Source organism: Brachyhypopomus gauderio, chromosome 20 (assembly GCF_052324685.1).
Source record: "Brachyhypopomus gauderio isolate BG-103 chromosome 20, BGAUD_0.2, whole genome shotgun sequence".
Classification (NCBI taxonomy): domain Eukaryota; kingdom Metazoa; phylum Chordata; class Actinopteri; order Gymnotiformes; family Hypopomidae; genus Brachyhypopomus; species Brachyhypopomus gauderio.
In genome coordinates, this window is record NC_135230.1 from 11,399,464 (window position 1) to 11,419,671 (window position 20,208).

A 20,208-nucleotide genomic window follows, 5' to 3' on the forward strand; every position below is an offset into this window, starting at 1 on the left:
ATAGCCTGGGAATCGAACATGAATCATTTAAACAATTATAAGGGATTACTAAATCCTGAACTGGGATTTGAGTACCATCTGAACTACAAAATTAATGTTTGTAGAGAATGAAAAAAATGTTTTTAATTAATTTCCCATCTTGACATGCGGGGTAAGTTTAGAAAAGTGGATGATTGAATTACAGATGTACACGTAAAACGTTTCACACAAGTTTTTATTGTATTTTTGTACAAAACATTTATTTAAACATTCAGTAAATTAAAATCAATAGTAAGTTTAAGAGGAACATTAAATGGGTGTGTAGAACTCTGTAGCTGCTTCCTGGATGTATGCTTGAGAGAATGATCAGTTCAAATGAACAAAGGCCACAACTATGCTGAATCCCTGCGACTATGCATCTCCACTAGAGCACATCGGCCTCTGAAAAACAGCTATACTAAAATGATTGGACTTACTCACCAGGGTGTTCACCAGGCAGTGCTGGATGTGTTCTACAAACCAGGGCCCATTATTCAAGTGGGAGTTCTAGGGTCAGACAACCCCATCCATGTAATGGTGATACTTTTTTTAAAAAGACAAGCAAAAAAAAACACACTAAGCAACCAGATCGTAGGTCAGCGCTACAGACACGGAGCCTGTCAGTCGCTCTTCTCCTCCACCTGGTAGTGTCTGTACTCCGGCCTCAGCTCCCACGTGTTCTTGTGCGTGCCCTTCACGTTGTAGATGCCGATGTCCCTCAGGATCTCCTTCAGGTAGATCTGTAACGGACGAGAGTGAGACGCAGACCTCCGTGCGCACGTGTGTAGACAGCTGGTTTCTCCCAGGCCAAACAAGACACTCGGATTTACACACACCTAGCTGAACTACTGCGTGTGCTCTTAATGCCAAATGGCTGGCTGGTGTGTGTGTGTGTATATATGCTGTCCAGTAATCTTATTTGTGGAACGAAATACATCAGCAAATCCAGCCCTAAAGTGAATACAAATCAGGTGTGGAACTGGTTCGGCCAGTTTAGTATTAGCCTTAAACAGTATCTGAAACACAGTCATTTTGTCTGTGGGATTTCTGAAACAGAAATTTTCAGATCATAACATTACTTATTCCTTGAAACCCCTTCTGAACTTGGATCGGAGTAAGTTTACCAAGAACATGCTGATCATGTTCTATGTCCTTGGATAAGGAGATACGAGTGCGGTGGCTTCCTCTTGCTTACCACAGGCTGTTTGGTGATGTCCACCAGGTCTTTGATGTTGTAGTACTGGTGCTTCTCGAAGGCAGAGAAGAGCATGTCCAGCACCTGCTGCTTGTCCGCACGTGCCCTCTTCCCCTCTTCTTTCTTTCTTCTCTCATAGTCCACCTGGGAGAGGAAGACAAAGGTGTGTGTGTGTGTGTTCTTGACCAACATAAGCAGTTCCTAAAAACACTACACTGAATGTGAGGGATCCTGCCTGGATTCAGACTTGTTTGAAGGGTCTGCGTCACCTAGCCCCAACGGAGCTTTGGTGAACCTTCAACCTTGCAAAACTGATGGTGTTGTGATGCGGCCTCACGCCAAGACTTCCCTCATAGGTCCAATGCTTACTCAGATCTACAGGCTAAGATCTTCACTGGACCTTTACTGGCCAGGGCCGAACACTGCTGGAGCTTCTCCCCGAAACGAGAGGAGACGATGTGGTGCTGAACATCGGTGGTGGAGAGCACACAACCCCAGCCCCTATTGACATGACAACAACGGAAACTCCCAGCTTCCTGCGAGGGCTGCAGGTTTCTGAGAAGACAGGCAGGCCCAGTGGCACCTTTACTTCCTGGGCTGTCAAGAGTAGGTGGGTTGGAAATCACCAGTGTTTTTACCGCAACACTTCCATGTCAGGAATCACCGTGTTCCTAAATGTGACACCACGCCATTAGCTGTACTATGGCCTGGGACAGTCCAGTCAGGATGGAGGAGCAGAAATGGAGGTTTCAAGTAAATATATATAAACTAAAACAGTATAAAGTATAAAGCACTGCAGATTTTCACTGTCTTTCCAAAATGACCAGCTCAGTCATACAGTCAGTTGGGTGTCCTACTACATATCATTTTGGAGGGTTGGGACTTTCCACTGAAAGTCGTTCGGACTCACGTTGTTAGCGTGGTTGGCCACTGGTTTGTAGTTGCTGGTGACCGCCTTATCCAATTGCTGCGAGAACCTGTGTGGTTTCGATGACTCCTCGATCTGTAGCCTGCAACAGGGCGAGAGACCACACTCGGCTGTGAAACATTTCACGAGCGGACCGACTGCTGTGTGTATGGGTGCGTTACCAACCAGACGTGAACATCTACCCCTTTAATCCACATCAAATTTATGTCAGAGTCTGAGCGCCTGTATTTGTGTGTGTGTGTGTACGTCCTCACCTTTTAAGCCTCATGTAGTTTTCGTTGGCGGCTGGTCTACACTCGGCCCGCTGCACCACCACCCCCTCGAGCGCAATCTTGTCTTTGGGAGGAAACACACACGACAGCGGTCAACAGCACAGCACAGCGTCCAAACCTCCTAGCAGTGCACCAAATCAGCACCTGCCCCGCCATCGTCCACCGCCGCCGCTCCAGCCTGGGAGGGCCAGCTCTCGGGGGTGGAAGCTCGCTTTGGTTACAGAAGTGTTTCCAAAAGCACCAGCTGCCGCCTGCTGTCACGCGACTCCCTGCAGGCCGGCCGGTGGGCCGCTTGGTATTCATCTCAAACTGCCTCGAATTACAGCGTCGTCGCTTAAGGACTAGTGTGACAGGTACGCGTGTCGTTGGAGCCTCCCTGTATCCACAAGGCTTAATGCCTTTTTGATCGTGTTTATGGAGGCGTTTATTGTACGGTCGTCCATGAACCCAGCAATTCTCCTAACAGCGGATAGGTGGCGGTGGGAAGCACTCACCTGGGCCTGTACCAGTACCTGAGCTGCAGCCGTCAGCGTCTGACTGGCCTATGAGAGGGATGGCAACATGAGAACCAACGGAACTCACACACACACACACACACACACACACACTCGCTCACACACAGCGATAGTTGTGTCTCTTTCTGTGTAACCACACAGAAAAAGCCATGAGCCAAGCCTCCGTCTCAAACGCAAACACACGCACCGCACTGAGCCAACCAAGCAACCTGGCTGCTTCCTCACAGTCACGCGCTCCTTCTTAATACCAGGCCAGTCTCAATTCTGATGCACGCTCCACTCTCACTCCAAGCAGAAGACACCGTATGCACATGTTTTTCCCCCTCCATGAGTGACACTTGGAGAATTTCAAGGAACGGATGGCAAAAATTAGTAGAGTTGTCTCATAACTCCCAAGAAGCATTTGTAAGAATTATGGGAGATTGAGGGAAAGAGTTAGTTAAGAGTGAAATTAGTGGTGGAGTCACAATGAGGTCAATCTCACCCTCACCCCCCCCCCCCAAAAAAAATAACCCCTGCAAATATGTGTCTCGCCTGGATTTCCCCGAGGTTAAAGTGGAGAGTGAAGTGAGCACAGAATAAATTTATTTGGATTGAGATTAAGCAATAGTGCCGATCACACTGAAGGACACCTTCAAGCTCAATCCAGACTGAAGCAAAGGCAAGCATGTTCTGGAAGAAGAGTCAGCGAGCTCGTATCTCATGCACACCGCACGCACACCAAAAGCGCAACACCACACACTCCAGTCAAGGAAAAGAAGCCAAGAGGGCGCTCGACTCGAATCTGTGGAAACCAGAGACGGGATCGTGTCAAGGAATCACAAGCTGCTTCTCTCTCTCTCTCTCTCTCTCTCTCTCTCTCTCTCTCTCTCCCACAGCACACGAACGACTAAAAAGCCAAGAGGAGGAGTTGCACACGGGCAACGGCAGAAGCCCAAAAGAACCCGACGAGATGGTCGCCCCACGACACCGCGTGCTGAAAAGCCACAACACCACACAACAGTCAAGAATGAAGCAGAGGACGAAAGAATCAAGCTAAATAAAGCAAGAGGGAGAGGGGCTAGTAAGACAGGAAGATTCGACAGAGACGGCAGCAAGACTGCAAACCCTCCCATTATGCAAACGTAAGGTAACTTACCACTGCAGCTGCTCAGAAGCAAAGATTGCACTCTAAAACTTTCAAACCCTAAAATCCTCAAACTCCTCGTGAGTGTCATCTCCATATTTCAAGGTGTCTTTCTCAGACTGGGATCAAGCCTTAGACTAAAAGTTGGCCTGAATGGCCCTTTTAAGTCTGTGTTGCTCTTAAACTGAGGACAGTGTTGCTTTTCTTTTCTGTCAAAATACTGATGTCACCATGATTCAAGATACATGCCAATAATAAATGGTATGTTTATTTTCATAAGATTCAAGATTTCAGAAGGGTATACGCACCATGTGGAATAATAAATGTGGTCTTGTTTTTGTGAGCACCTATGCATTTTAATGTACTTATAATTACTTATAATATTGTTACTTATATTACAAATAAATCTATAATATTGAGTCTGGGCTCTGTTTCCCAAAAGCATTGTAGTGTTGAGAGTGTTTTAAATGAGAATCATAGCGTAATCTTTGCATTGCCCTGCTTTTAGGAAACATAGCCCTGATGGATGGATGGGATCAAACATCAAACCTCTAGAGTTTATGAGGATTGCAAACATACCATTTATTACCAAAATGCCCACAAGCATGTTTGAGAGGAAAGTGGAGCAAGCTAGCAGCTTCTTTATATTGGGTCTAGATCGGAGAAGCTGGCCCTAAACGTCACGTTCTAGCCATGGCAGCCAAGGTTCGACATGACGGTAAGAGCTCACCTGAGGGTGTCTCGGTAAAGACCGCCAAAATCTGCCCCCCCACGCTCTGCATGGTGAACGGATGTTCCCGCGGCACACGCACCACAGACGACTTCTCCCCTATAGTGTCTATGGTGGTCAGCTCCTCGTTCAGTGTGAAGGACACCTGTTCAAGACAAAGTCAAGCAAGGGAACACAGCACAACACTTCTCAATACAACCACGACCTGTCAGAGTCGGGATTTAGACGTGCGACGAGTTTTTTTGGTGTTTACGTCACATTTGGTTGTTGTACTTACCTCAGCCTTGCCTTGATTTCTTTTTTTAAAAAAAGCAAATACAAAGACAAACTGATTAAATCTCCTATGTGAAAAGGGCTCCATTATTATTATTTTTTTTTATCCCCGAGAGGTTGTTTTGCTACATTATTTTTGACATACTTGCCAATTCGGAGTTTTCCAACTTCTCCCCTTCCGCCTGCCTTGGCCCATTGTTGAGACAAATATTTTGGCACCTGTTAGACATTGAACATGTGAACTCTATATCCACAGCGTAAGCATTAGTTTTATTTAAATGGACTTATGCATTGGCATCTTCAGCTTTTGCGAGCTAGCTATCCTAACTATCTAATAATAATACATATCCTATGTATCTAATAATAATGCATACCCTAGCTATCTAATAATAATTATTATAATTATAATAATGCATATTCTAGCTATCTAATAATAATGCACATCCTAATTATTTAATACATATCCTAACTATCTAATAATAACACATCCTAGCTATCTAATAATACAATATACTAATTATCTAATAATAACACATCCTAACTATCTAATAATATATATCATAGCTATCTAATAATAATAATATATATCCTAACTATCTAATAAGAATAATATCCTAGCTATCTAATAATAACATATCCTAGCTACCAAATAAGAATACATACCCTAACTATCTAATAAGCAAGATAACAACCACTTCTACAGAGGAACTGGCCGTTCACTATTAAATATTAGGTTAAACATTTACACATCACATTAATAAGACCTGTGGTGTAAAAGAGCTCGAATTATGTTACGGTAAACATTTATGGGTTAGCAAGCTAACATAGCTACCATTACATTACTAGGAATTAGCTTAAGCTACGTTTGCTAGCAGTGCAAGCAACTCCGTTGGCACTCACTTTTACCAACCAGACGCCAGTGTTCTGTTTGGCTCTTGTTAAATCCACTTCTCCTCTATCTGACATCTTTATGTCTTCGTTGCAAGCGTTTAGATATTATAATTTCATGAGTGTCGCTCTCAAAACTGCGTAATTTTTTCCGTTTCGACTGAGGCTATTGTGTCGCCGAGCGACGACATACATGGATGGTGGCCTCGTGAAGACATAAAGACCAAGTGCACGACGCCTCTGGTGGCTGGTTTTTCCAGTCTTCATTCTGTGAGATTTCGTAGATCCTCTGTAGACTTTCTCTGATCGCTTTTGAGCAGGTAGAATCTAATGTACTAAGAATTGCGTTATAAGGCGACTTTTTGTAGCATGAATAGGTAAGGTTTTCCTCAGGCTTCAAGGAAAAACTATGAGACAAAGCCTCCATGAACCTTTACAGTTTATTTCAAGTCCATGGTTCACAATATGAAAAACAACTGCACACTGATATGAATTTAAAATATTTAGAATATGTATATACTAAAAACATTACAAATCACCCTACATTTCCAAACAACACAGTAAATATTCCTGTACAACTGAAAGTAAATGTTACTGGAATATCTGATCATCTGTAACGTTCTGCACCTGTGCAGCAATCAATATTTAGGAAATCTGCACTGATTGATATTGGAGAAAACTGTAAACCGAAATGGATATTCACATCATGGCTATTTAGAAACACAATTTACAGCTCACATAGCATATAGGTTCAGCAAACTAACTGGTTTCTTTTTAAGGAAGTTCCAACTTGAAGAAACCAAACAAAATAAACAACGAATTGAACCAGTGTTCTATTTGCACCTCAAGAACAAAATAATTTGCTATGTCTTAACAGGAGCAGAAAAATCAAAAGAACGTTCAATATTATTAAAGTGAATTAAAGCTAATGCTAATTTCACTCTTTGTCAGCCACACTGGTTAGCACTATTTGACTGCTGTTTCAAACCATCTCTGCAGCATGCCTTTAGTGGCGAGCTCTCAGAGAAACATTCGATCCTTGCTATGCGAGAACCGCGTGTTCAGCTCTTGAGACTTCTTCAGCAGGGCTTTCTTCTGGGCCTCATCAAATCTGTTGACCTGCAGGTCAGCGTCCCTGTCGAAGGGCCTTCTCTCCACGGGTTTAGAAGAGTCTTCCTCAGCTTTCCTCTTCATTTTCTTAGCGTGCATGTTCATGAGAGACTCGCCTCTCTTTGATTCCTGTCAGAGAGAATCAGCCGTGGAATGGTGGAATGATCTTAAACTTTTTATCTGTCTATGTTTATTTGGGCTTCTTGGTATAAGTTTTAATTCCTGTTTAAGTGAGCCTGTTTATTTGAAATACTAGGCAACAGCATTGATTCCTGTAGTTTAGTAGTAGTCTGGCTCAAGGGTATTTTGAATTCTGACCTATCTATACTACTATCTAGGATACATTCTGTAAACAAACGCAAAGCACTTTGTAAGTCGCTCTGCATAAGAGCATCTGCTAAATGCCCAAAATGTAAATGAATTGGCAGTGTGGTGTTAGCCTGATGCCAGATGTGAGTCTTGTGAAATGAGAAAAGAAACCTACGTTGTACTTTGACACCTTTTCAGCCATTTCTAGCTCTTTCCGGGAAAGACGAGGGCCGTCGGCTTTTGCTGGCTCGCCCTTCTCCTTAGCCTCTTGTCTCTCCTGACAAAATCAGAGAAAGACATTGCATAAAACAAAGCACCCAGGAGCACTCGGGATACTTTAGCAATATATTATGCCATGAGAATACATAGTAATATATAGTACATATTAGCTATATATTATATTATTGAGTAATATATCTATTATATTTTGTGCTAAAATTCAGTGTGGCTCTAATGTATAAAACAAAAGCGATCCAACTCCAGCAGGATGTAAGCTGCACTGAACAGTTTAACAGATTAGATTTTATCCAGGACTGGAGCTGGTCCCAGTTCTTCACCACCGTTCCTGTGCCGGACACGTAGCACCATTCTGAACAGTGTGGCAGCCGCACCTGGGCCTTGCGTTCGCGGTCCGCGGGCGTGTCCGTCCAGATGGAGCGGTCCTTGTCCTCGGGGCCCGCCCTCTTCTTGAAGGTGCGCGGGGCGAGACCGACGTGCTGCAGCTCAGGGGGCAGCTCCGTCATCCAGCTCTCTCTCTGCAGCTGCTCAGGGGCCTCCTGAAGCCCCCAACACACACACACACACACACACACACACACACACACACACACACACACACACACACATACACATACATACACATACATACAATCAGCAAAGGAAGAGGACAGAAGATGTAAGAGAGACTACGCTAACGTTACTTAAATTACTTAAATTTTCCACTTTGAAAAATTCGACATTTTAATGTTTTGCTGAAGAACTGCCATTTGTTACAATGTGTGTGTGCATAGCGAGCTTTCTTGGTGCAACTATGATGAAAAGGTCCAGAGTGTTCTTAGTCGTTTAACAAACAGAATGACATTTCCTTACTTAAAAACAGAACCACTGGGTGAGAGATAATGAAAGAGCACTCACATCTATTCCCATGAGTTTGTCCTTCATCCTCTGTGCCCTTCTTTCAAAGTCCAGTGTCACAGAGCACTGCAATGCTTCTTTTGCTGGCATGGGCCCAATCACATCCTCATCCTCACCTTCACTGCTGGAAGTGTCTGCTTTGTAGCCCGGCGGAAGCGCTGGCCCTATGACCCCCATGTCTTCCTCCTCCTTCTCCTCTTCCTCATCATGATCCTGTTTTTTAAAGCCTGGAGGCAGTGCAGGTCCTATCTCAGGTTGCCTGAATGTGATGAAAAAAAGGTTTGGGTGTAAACCTGCTAAATATCACATGAATGACATGAACAAAATTGGATGCTTTAAAAATCGTAGTTAAAAGACAGCAGCACTAGAATTACAGCCTTGCTGCTTAACATTTAATCGGCATTTCAGTCATGTTTGCGCTCACGTTTCTGGCGAACTATCTTGTTTTCTATATCCCGGAGGAAGTACTGGACCAAAGAAACCATCATCATCATCCTCACCCACTGCATCGGGCGTCCCAGGCGCTTCTTCACGCCTGCAAGACTTGCTGCATTTCAGCATAACAACAAAACATGTATTACTAGAAACAGACAACATGTCAAACAACAGAAGAGAAACTGATCTGTTGTGTGTATTAAGCCGTACTTTGACGGTAGACCGTTATCCGATCCAGAGTACTTGGCTCTTTTAAACACGACCTCTTGATCACTGTCCTCCGAAGAACTAGGAGACTCGGACCGTTTATAAAGTGGAGGCAACGCTGGACCTATAACTGCAAAGCAAATAAAATAAACGTATAAACCACAACGTATTGTTTTTGTGTTCATTCACTTGGCATAATTAGCAATCGCTATCTAAATTGCCTTGCTAACCCAGCAAGAATACGAAAAGGGTATTTTCACATTTGGTCTGTCAGTTACCCCAGTTGACTAACTAATGGCTATCAAAATGCAAAAGGCAAGTCAATTTAGATACACTAAAATAATAAACAAACCCATCAAATTAGACAGATAGCTCGTTAGCCATTTAGCTAACATGAAACCTCCAGCATACTTGTGTCGTCTTCATCCGATTCATCACTTTTGTTCTTTTGCAGCTTTGGTGGTAAAGCGGGTCCCATTACCGTGTTGTCCGACATGCTCATAGATTTGTCCGCATTCCCAAATAAAGAAGCTCTTATTTCACATTAACAACACATTTACAGCGTCTATCGACACCAGCAGTGCAGATGAGTGTAGCGATGTATCGGTCGAGCCGGTGTTGCATACAATTCCGGTGTTACGGTCAATTCAGTTCCCCCTGTACCCCCCAAACGGCGCATGCGCGAAATCAACGAAATCACGCATTAGTCTGCTGCTGGGTTATCGCCTTTACTCGATGTGTACACGTTATTATCCGGGTTGGTTTTGTTTCTCTAACTAAAGTTAACTTTGTGTGCTTGTGACTAACTGTGCTGTAAAGCTCAGGTGATTTAGCAGAGGATTAAATGTACAAAAAATACTCCGATGTTTAATTATAGTGCTTGAAAAGCACTATATTGATATTCCTCATACTTCTTCTTATTATTCTTCTTATTATAGTGCTTGAAAAGCACTATATTGATATTCCTCATACTTCTTCTTATTATAGTGCTTGAAAAGCACTATATTGATATTCCTCATACTTCTTCTTATTATTATAGTGCTTGAAAAGCACTATATTGATATTCCTCATACTTCTTCTTATTATTATAGTGCTTGAAAAGCACTATATTGATATTCCTCATACTTCTTCTTATTATTATAGTGCTTGAAAAGCACTATTTTGATATTCCTCATACTTCTTCTTATTATAGTGCTTGAAAAGCACTATATTGATATTCCTCTTATTATAGTGCTTGAAAAGCACTATATTGATATTCCTCTTATTCTTATTATTCTTATTCTTCTCCAAAATTTCTGCAATTAATGCGGCCCGAACCGCTTAACGTACAGACTCCGTTCGAACTGCGTTTCGAAGGTCTCGGCTCTGTGTGGTGTGCTATCCGTTTTTGGAGTCGATTAGAGTTATAGATTTTAATAGAATTGAGTTTAAAAGTGAAAAATGGCCCTATTAAAATGAATGGTGGAATGTTCAGAAATTCAAATCTTAACAGCCAGTTAGAGTGTGAACTGGCTTGAAAAATGATCAAAACTTTCGTGGCTAAACTGCTGTAAAATCCTTACACCTTGACCTAGAAGCTCCATTTAAATTTTAAATGGGAGAGAAACTTGTCCTCTCTGGCACGCCGAGATATCTAATCATTTGATGAATTAGTTTTAGAGTTATGAGCATTTGTTTGGCACCAGACACAGAAAACTGCCCCATTGGCCCCCATGTAAATGTATGAGAATCAGAATCAGCTTTGTTGAGATTTTTGTGTGTGTTTAACTTGTCATAAATCAGTCATTTTAGGGTCAAACCACACCAAAATATATCAAAATCATCAGCAAGGGGTCCTCTCCCACACAATCTCTTCGGTGAAGCGATAAGTTAAATGGGTCCTGAACTACGACCGTTTGTTCAGAGGGTGCAAATCACTAAAACAAGGCTTTTTCACTCAGTGAGAGTCACAGTTATTATTTGAATGTCTCTCCCCCTCCCCCACACACACACGCGCACACACCTGCATCTCTCTCATAGCCACTCCACACAGTCAAACACACATACATACATCTCTCATACCCAGATGGCGCAGATGGGGTAGATGGAGTAGAGGGGGCAGATGGAGCAGAGGGGCAGATGGGGCAGATAGAGCAGAAGGGGCAGATGGGGCAGATAGAGCAGAGGGGCAGATGGAGCAGAGGGGCAAATGGGGCAGATAGAGCAGATGGGGCAGATCTCACACACACACACACACACACACACACACACACACACACACCTCACACACACAAAACACACACACACACCTACCTCACACACACACACACAAACACACACACACACCTACCTCACACACACACACACACACACACACAAACACACACATATACATACATGCAGATGGGGCAGAAGGAGCAGATGGAGCAGAGGGGCAGCTAGAGCAGAGGGGCAGATGGAGCAGAGGGGCAGCTAGAGCAGAGGGGCAGATGGAACAGAGTGGCAGATGGAGCAGAGGGGCAGATGAGGGTGAGGGGCAAATGGGGCAGATAGAGCAGATGGAGCAGAGGGGCAGATGGGTCAAAGGGGCAGATGGGGCAGAGGGGCAGATGGGGCAGATAGAGCAGATGGAGCAGAAGGGCCGATGGGGCAAAGGGGCAGATGAGGGTGAGGGGCAAATGGGGCAGATAGAGCAGATGGGGGAAAGGGGGCAGATGGAGCAGAGGGGTAGATGGAGCAGATAGAACAGAGGGCCGTATGGGGCAGATGGAGCAGAGGGGCAAATGGGGCAGATAGAGCAGATGGAGTAGATGGGGCAGATGGAGCATATACACCATATACACTACATACACACACACACACACACACACACACACACACACACACACACACACACACACACAACAGAGACTTGCATCTCTTTTCAAGCACTATGTATTTCCTTCAGGAAATGCATGTCTAGTTCTTATTATTCTTATTCTTCTCCAAAATTTCTGCAATTAATGCGGCCCGAACCGCTTAACGTACAGACTCCGTTCGAACTGCGTTTCGAAGGTCTCGGCTCTGTGTGGTGTGCTATCCGTTTTTGGAGTCGATTAGAGTTATAGATTTTAATAGAATTGAGTTTAAAAGTGAAAAATGGCCCTATTAAAATGAATGGTGGAATGTTCAGAAATTCAAATCTTAACAGCCAGTTAGAGTGTGAACTGGCTTGAAAAATGATCAAAACTTTCGTGGCTAAACTGCTGTAAAATCCTTACACCTTGACCTAGAAGCTCCATTTAAATTTTAAATGGGAGAGAAACTTGTCCTCTCTGGCACGCCGAGATATCTAATCATTTGATGAATTAGTTTTAGAGTTATGAGCATTTGTTTGGCACCAGACACAGAAAACTGCCCCATTGGCCCCCATGTAAATGTATGAGAATCAGAATCAGCTTTGTTGAGATTTTTGTGTGTGTTTAACTTGTCATAAATCAGTCATTTTAGGGTCAAACCACACCAAAATATATCAAAATCATCAGCAAGGGGTCCTCTCCCACACAATCTCTTCGGTGAAGCGATAAGTTAAATGGGTCCTGAACTACGACCGTTTGTTCAGAGGGTGCAAATCACTAAAACAAGGCTTTTTCACTCAGTGAGAGTCACAGTTATTATTTGAATGTCTCTCCCCCTCCCCCACACACACACGCGCACACACCTGCATCTCTCTCATAGCCACTCCACACAGTCAAACACACATACATACATCTCTCATACCCAGATGGCGCAGATGGGGTAGATGGAGTAGAGGGGGCAGATGGAGCAGAGGGGCAGATGGGGCAGATAGAGCAGAAGGGGCAGATGGGGCAGATAGAGCAGAGGGGCAGATGGAGCAGAGGGGCAAATGGGGCAGATAGAGCAGATGGGGCAGATCTCACACACACACACACACACACACACACACACACACACACACCTCACACACACAAAACACACACACACACCTACCTCACACACACACACACAAACACACACACACACCTACCTCACACACACACACACACACACACACAAACACACACATATACATACATGCAGATGGGGCAGAAGGAGCAGATGGAGCAGAGGGGCAGCTAGAGCAGAGGGGCAGATGGAGCAGAGGGGCAGCTAGAGCAGAGGGGCAGATGGAACAGAGTGGCAGATGGAGCAGAGGGGCAGATGAGGGTGAGGGGCAAATGGGGCAGATAGAGCAGATGGAGCAGAGGGGCAGATGGGTCAAAGGGGCAGATGGGGCAGAGGGGCAGATGGGGCAGATAGAGCAGATGGAGCAGAAGGGCCGATGGGGCAAAGGGGCAGATGAGGGTGAGGGGCAAATGGGGCAGATAGAGCAGATGGGGGAAAGGGGGCAGATGGAGCAGAGGGGTAGATGGAGCAGATAGAACAGAGGGCCGTATGGGGCAGATGGAGCAGAGGGGCAAATGGGGCAGATAGAGCAGATGGAGTAGATGGGGCAGATGGAGCATATACACCATATACACTACATACACACACACACACACACACACACACACACACACACACACACACACACACACACACAACAGAGACTTGCATCTCTTTTCAAGCACTATGTATTTCCTTCAGGAAATGCATGTCTAGTTATAGTGCTTGAAAAGCACTATATTGATATTCCTCATACTTCTTCTTATTATTGTTCTTCTCCAAATTTCTGCGATTAATGCGGCCCGAACCGCTTAACGTACAGACTCCGTTCGAACTGCGTTTCGAAGGTCTCGGCTCTGTGTGGTGTGCTATCCGTTTTTGGAGTCGATTAGAGTTATAGATTTTAATAGAATTGAGATTAAAAATGAAAAAATCCCTATTAAAATGAATGGTGGAATGTTCAGAAATTCAAATCTTAACAGCCAGTTAGAGTGTGAACTGGCATAAAAAATGATCAAAACTTTCGTGGCTAAACTGCTGTAAAATCCTTACACCTTGACCTAGAAGCTCCATTTAAATTTTAAATGGGAGAGAAACTTGTCCTCTCTGGCACGCCGAGATATCTAATCATTTGATCAATTATTTTTAGAGTTATGAGCATTTGTTTGGCACCAGACACAGAAAACTGCCCCATTGGCCCCCATATAAATGTATGAGAATCAGAATCAGCTTTGTTGAGATTTTTGTGTGTGTTTAACTTGTCATAAATCAGTCATTTTAGGGTCAAACCACACCAAAATATATCAAAATCATCAGCAAGGGGTCCTCTCTCACACAATCTCTTCGGTGAAGCGATAAGTTAAATGGGTCCCGAACTACGACCGTTTGTTCGGAGGGTGCAAATCACTAAAACAAGGCTTTTTCACTCAGTGAGAGTCACAGTTATTATTTGAATGTCTCTCCCCCTCCCCCACACACACACGCGCACACACCTGCATCTCTCTCATAGCCACTCCACAGTCACACACACATACATACATCTCTCATACCCAGATGGCGCAGATGGGGTAGATGGAGTAGAGGGGGCAGATGGAGCAGAGGGGCAGATGGGGCAGATAGAGCAGAAGGGGCAGATGGGGCAGATAGAGCAGAGGGGCAGATAGAGCAGAGGGGCAGATAAGGGAGAGGGGCAAATGGGGCAGATGGAGCAGATGGGGCAGATCTCACACACACACACACACACACACACAACTCACACACACACACACACACACACACACACACACAACACACACACACACACACACACACACACACAAACACACACACACCTACCTCACACACACACACACAAACACACACATATACACCACACAGACACACACACATACATACATGCAGATGGGGCAGATGGGGCTAATGGGGCATATGTAGCAGAGGGGCAGATGGAGCAGAGGGGCAGATGGGCCAGATGGAGCAGAGGGGTAGATGGAGCAGAGGGGCAGCTAGAGCAGAGGGGCAGATGGAGCAGAGGGGCAGCTAGAGCAGAGGGGCAGATGGAACAGAGTGGCAGATGGAGCAGAGGGGCAGATGAGGGTGAGGGGCAAATGGGGCAGATAGAGCAGATGGAGCAGAGGGGCAGATGGGTCAAAGGGGCAGAGGGGCAGATAGAGCAGATGGAGCAGAAGGGCCGATGGGGCAAAGGGGCAGATGAGGGTGAGGGGCAAATGGGGCAGATAGAGCAGATGGGGCAAAGGGGGCAGATGGAGCAGAGGGACAGATGGAGCAGAGGGGTAGATGGAGCAGATAGAACAGAGGGCCGTATGGGGCAGATGGAGCAGAGGGGCAAATGGGGCAGATAGAGCAGATGGAGTAGATGGGGCAGATGGAGCATATACACCATATACACTACATACACACACACACACACACACACACACACACACACACACACACACACACACACAGAGACTTGCATCTCTTTTCAAGCACTATGTATTTCCTTCAGGAAATGCATGTCTAGTTATTCTTCTTCTTATTATTCTTCTTCTCCAAAATTTCTGCGATTAATGCGGCCCGAACCGCTTAACGTACAGACTCCGTTCGAACTGCGTTTCGAAGGTCTCGGCTCTGTGTGGTGTGCTATCCGTTTTTGGAGTCGATTAGAGTTATAGATTTTAATAGAATTGAGTTTAAAAATGAAAAATGGCCCTATTAAAATGAATGGTGGAATGTTCAGATTTCAAATCTTCACTCTATGTTAGAGTGTGAGATGGCATAAAAAATGCTCAAAACTTTCTTGGATAAACTGCTGTAAAATCCTTATACCTTGACCTAGAAGCTCCATTTAAATTTTAAATGGGAGAGAAACTTGTCCTTTCTGGCACGCCGAGATATCTAATCATTTGATCAATTAGTTTTAGAGTTATGAGCATTTGTTTGGCACTAGACACAGAAAACTGCTCCATTGGCCCCCATATAAATGTATGAGAATCAGAACCAGCTTTGTTGAGATTTTTGTGTGTTTTTAACTTGTCATAAATCAGTCATTTTTGGGTCAAACCACACAAAAATATATCACAATCATCAGCAAGGGGTCCTGTCTCACACAATCTCTTCGGTGAAGCGATAGGTTAAATGGGTCCCGAACTACGACTGTTTGTTCAGAGGGTGCAAATCACTAAAACAAGGCTTTTTCACTCAGTGAGAGTGACAGTTATTATTTGAATGTCTCTCCCCCTCCCCCACACACACACGCGCACACACCTGCATCTCTCTCATAGCCACTCCACACAGTCACACACACATACATACATCTCTCATACCCAGATGGCGCAGATGGGGTAGATGGAGTAGAGGGGGCAGATGGAGCAGAGGGGCAGATGGGGCAGATAGAGCAGAAGGGGCAGATGGGGCAGATAGAGCAGAGGGGCAGATAGAGCAGAGGGGCAGATGGAGCAGAGGGGCAGATAAGGGAGAGGGGCAAATGGGGCAGATAGAGCAGATGGGGCAGATGGGGCAAAGGGGGCAGATGGAGCAGAGGGGCAGAGGGGGCAGATGGGGCAGAGGGGCAGATGAGGGAGAGGGGCAAATGGGGCAGATAGAGCAGATTGGGCAGATGGAGTATATGGGGCAGATGGAGTAGATGGGGCAGATGGAGCATATACACCATATACACTACATGCACACACACACACACACACACACACACACACACACACACACACACACACACACACACAGACAGAGACTTGCATCTCTTTTCAAGCACTATGTATTTCCTTCAGGAAATGCATGTCTAGTTATTATTCTTCTCCAAAATTTCTGCAATTAATGCGGCCCGAACCGCTTAACGTACAGACTCCGTTCGAACTGCGTTTCGAAGGTCTCGGCTCTGTGTGGTGTGCTATCCGTTTTTGGAGTCGATTAGAGTTATAGATTTTAATAGAATTGAGTTTAAAAGTGAAAAATGGCCCTATTAAAATGAATGGTGGAATGTTCAGACATTCAAATCTTAACAGCCAGTTAGAGTGTGAACTGGCATAAAAAATGATCAAAACTTTCGTGGCTAAACTGCTGTAAAATCCTTACACCTTGACCTAGAAGCTCCATTTAAATTTTAAATGGGAGAGAAACTTGTCCTCTCTGGCACGCCGAGATATCTAATCATTTGATGAATTAGTTTTAGAGTTATGAGCATTTGTTTGGCACCAGACACAGAAAACTGCCCCATTGGCCCCCATATAAATGTATGAGAATCAGAATCAGCTTTGTTGAGATTTTTGTGTGTTTTTAACTTGTCATAAATCAGTCATTTTTGGGTCAAACCACACAAAAATATATCACAATCATCAGCAAGGGGTCCTCTCTCACACAATCTCTTCGTTGAAGCGATAGGTTAAATGGGTCCCGAACTACGACCGTTTGTTCGGAGGGTGCAAATCACTAAAACAAGGCTTTTTCACTCAGTGAGAGTCACAGTTATTATTTGAATGTCTCTCCCCCTCCCCCACACACACACGCGCACACACATGCATCTCTCTCATAGCCACTCCACACAGTCACACACACATACATACATCTCTCATACCCAGATGGCGCAGATGGGGTAGATGGAGTAGAGGGGGCAGATGGAGCAGAGGGGCAGATGGGGCAGATAGAGCAGAGGGGCAGATGGGGCAGATAGAGCAGAGGGGCAGATAAGGGAGAGGGGCAAATGGGGCAGATAGGGCAGATGGGGCAGATCTCACACACACACACACACACCTCACACACACACAAAACACACACACACACCTACCTCACACACACGCACACAAACACACACACACCTACCTCACACACACACACACACACACACACACACAAACACACACATATACACCACACAGACACACACACATACATACATGCAGATGGGGCAGAAGGAGCAGATGGGCAGATGGAGCAGAGGGGCAGCTAGGGCAGAGGGGCAGATGGAACAGAGTGGCAGATGGAGCAGGGGGGCAGATGAGGGTGAGGGGCAAATGGGGCAGATAGAGCAGATGGAGCAGAGGGGCAGATGGGTCAAAGGGGCAGATGGGGCAGAGGGGCAGATGGGCCAGATAGAGCAGATGGAGCAGAAGGGCCGATGGGGCAAAGGGGCAGATGAGGGTGAGGGGCAAATGGGGCAGATAGAGCAGATGGGGCAAAGGCGGCAGATGGAGCAGAGGGGTAGATGGAGCAGATAGAACAGAGGGCCGTATGGGGCAGATGGAGCAGAGGGGCAAATGGGGCAGATAGAGCAGATGGAGTAGATGGGGCAGATGGAGCATATACACCATATACACTACATACACACACACACACACACACACAACAGAGACTTGCATCTCTTTTCAAGCACTATGTATTTCCTTCAGGAAATGCATGTCTAGTTATAGTGCTTGAAAAGCACTATATTGATATTCCTCATACTTCTTCTTATTATTGTTCTTCTCCAAATTTCTGCGATTAATGCGGCCCGAACCGCTTAACGTACAGACTCCGTTCGAACTGCGTTTCGAAGGTCTCGGCTCTGTGTGGTGTGCTATCCGTTTTTGGAGTCGATTAGAGTTATAGATTTTAATAGAATTGAGATTAAAAATGAAAAAATCCCTATTAAAATGAATGGTGGAATGTTCAGAAATTCAAATCTTAACAGCCAGTTAGAGTGTGAACTGGCATAAAAAATGATCAAAACTTTCGTGGCTAAACTGCTGTAAAATCCTTACACCTTGACCTAGAAGCTCCATTTAAATTTTAAATGGGAGAGAAACTTGTCCTCTCTGGCACGCCGAGATATCTAATCATTTGATCAATTATTTTTAGAGTTATGAGCATTTGTTTGGCACCAGACACAGAAAACTGCCCCATTGGCCCCCATATAAATGTATGAGAATCAGAATCAGCTTTGTTGAGATTTTTGTGTGTGTTTAACTTGTCATAAATCAGTCATTTTAGGGTCAAACCACACCAAAATATATCAAAATCATCAGCAAGGGGTCCTCTCTCACACAATCTCTTCGGTGAAGCGATAAGTTAAATGGGTCCCGAACTACGACCGTTTGTTCGGAGGGTGCAAATCACTAAAACAAGGCTTTTTCACTCAGTGAGAGTCACAGTTATTATTTGAATGTCTCTCCCCCTCCCCCACACACACACGCGCACACACCTGCATCTCTCTCATAGCCACTCCACAGTCACACACACATACATACATCTCTCATACCCAGATGGCGCAGATGGGGTAGATGGAGTAGAGGGGGCAGATGGAGCAGAGGGGCAGATGGGGCAGATAGAGCAGAAGGGGCAGATGGGGCAGATAGAGCAGAGGGGCAGATAGAGCAGAGGGGCAGATAAGGGAGAGGGGCAAATGGGGCAGATGGAGCAGATGGGGCAGATCTCACACACACACACACACACACACACAACTCACACACACACACACACACACACACACACACACACAACACACACACACACACACACACACACACACAAACACACACACACCTACCTCACACACACACACACAAACACACACATATACACCACACAGACACACACACATACATACATGCAGATGGGGCAGATGGGGCTAATGGGGCATATGTAGCAGAGGGGCAGATGGAGCAGAGGGGCAGATGGGCCAGATGGAGCAGAGGGGTAGATGGAGCAGAGGGGCAGCTAGAGCAGAGGGGCAGATGGAGCAGAGGGGCAGCTAGAGCAGAGGGGCAGATGGAACAGAGTGGCAGATGGAGCAGAGGGGCAGATGAGGGTGAGGGGCAAATGGGGCAGATAGAGCAGATGGAGCAGAGGGGCAGATGGGTCAAAGGGGCAGAGGGGCAGATAGAGCAGATGGAGCAGAAGGGCCGATGGGGCAAAGGGGCAGATGAGGGTGAGGGGCAAATGGGGCAGATAGAGCAGATGGGGCAAAGGGGGCAGATGGAGCAGAGGGACAGATGGAGCAGAGGGGTAGATGGAGCAGATAGAACAGAGGGCCGTATGGGGCAGATGGAGCAGAGGGGCAAATGGGGCAGATAGAGCAGATGGAGTAGATGGGGCAGATGGAGCATATACACCATATACACTACATACACACACACACACACACACACACACACACACACACACACACACACAC

General features: G+C 45.3%; 2 protein-coding genes across 3 annotated transcripts; both read right to left on the minus strand.

Annotated features, from left to right (window-relative positions):
• Positions 1-196: 196 nt before the first annotated feature.
• Positions 197-6,168, minus strand: gtf2f2a (general transcription factor IIF, polypeptide 2a). 2 transcript variants are annotated; one of them, XM_076983537.1, is made up of 9 exons: positions 5,958-6,168; positions 5,203-5,276; positions 5,062-5,080; positions 4,785-4,929; positions 2,908-2,955; positions 2,396-2,477; positions 2,124-2,223; positions 1,214-1,357; positions 197-758 (listed from the first exon to the last, which is right to left on the minus strand). In XM_076983537.1, the coding sequence occupies exons 1-9, from the start codon at positions 6,021-6,023 to the stop codon at positions 639-641; spliced, it is 798 nt and encodes a 265-aa protein (XP_076839652.1). In that variant the 5' UTR covers positions 6,024-6,168; the 3' UTR covers positions 197-638. The 2 variants fall into 2 exon arrangements, with proteins under 2 accessions (XP_076839652.1, XP_076839653.1); XM_076983538.1 differs by lacking the exon at positions 2,908-2,955.
• A 198-nt stretch (positions 6,169-6,366) lies between these two features.
• gpalpp1 (GPALPP motifs containing 1) lies at positions 6,367-9,787 on the minus strand. The gene is made up of 7 exons (XM_076983160.1): positions 9,552-9,787; positions 9,144-9,270; positions 8,923-9,045; positions 8,499-8,757; positions 7,976-8,140; positions 7,540-7,641; positions 6,367-7,184 (listed from the first exon to the last, which is right to left on the minus strand). The coding sequence occupies exons 1-7, from the start codon at positions 9,640-9,642 to the stop codon at positions 6,966-6,968; spliced, it is 1,086 nt and encodes a 361-aa protein (XP_076839275.1). The 5' UTR covers positions 9,643-9,787; the 3' UTR covers positions 6,367-6,965.
• Between the last annotated feature and the right edge of the window lie 10,421 nt (positions 9,788-20,208).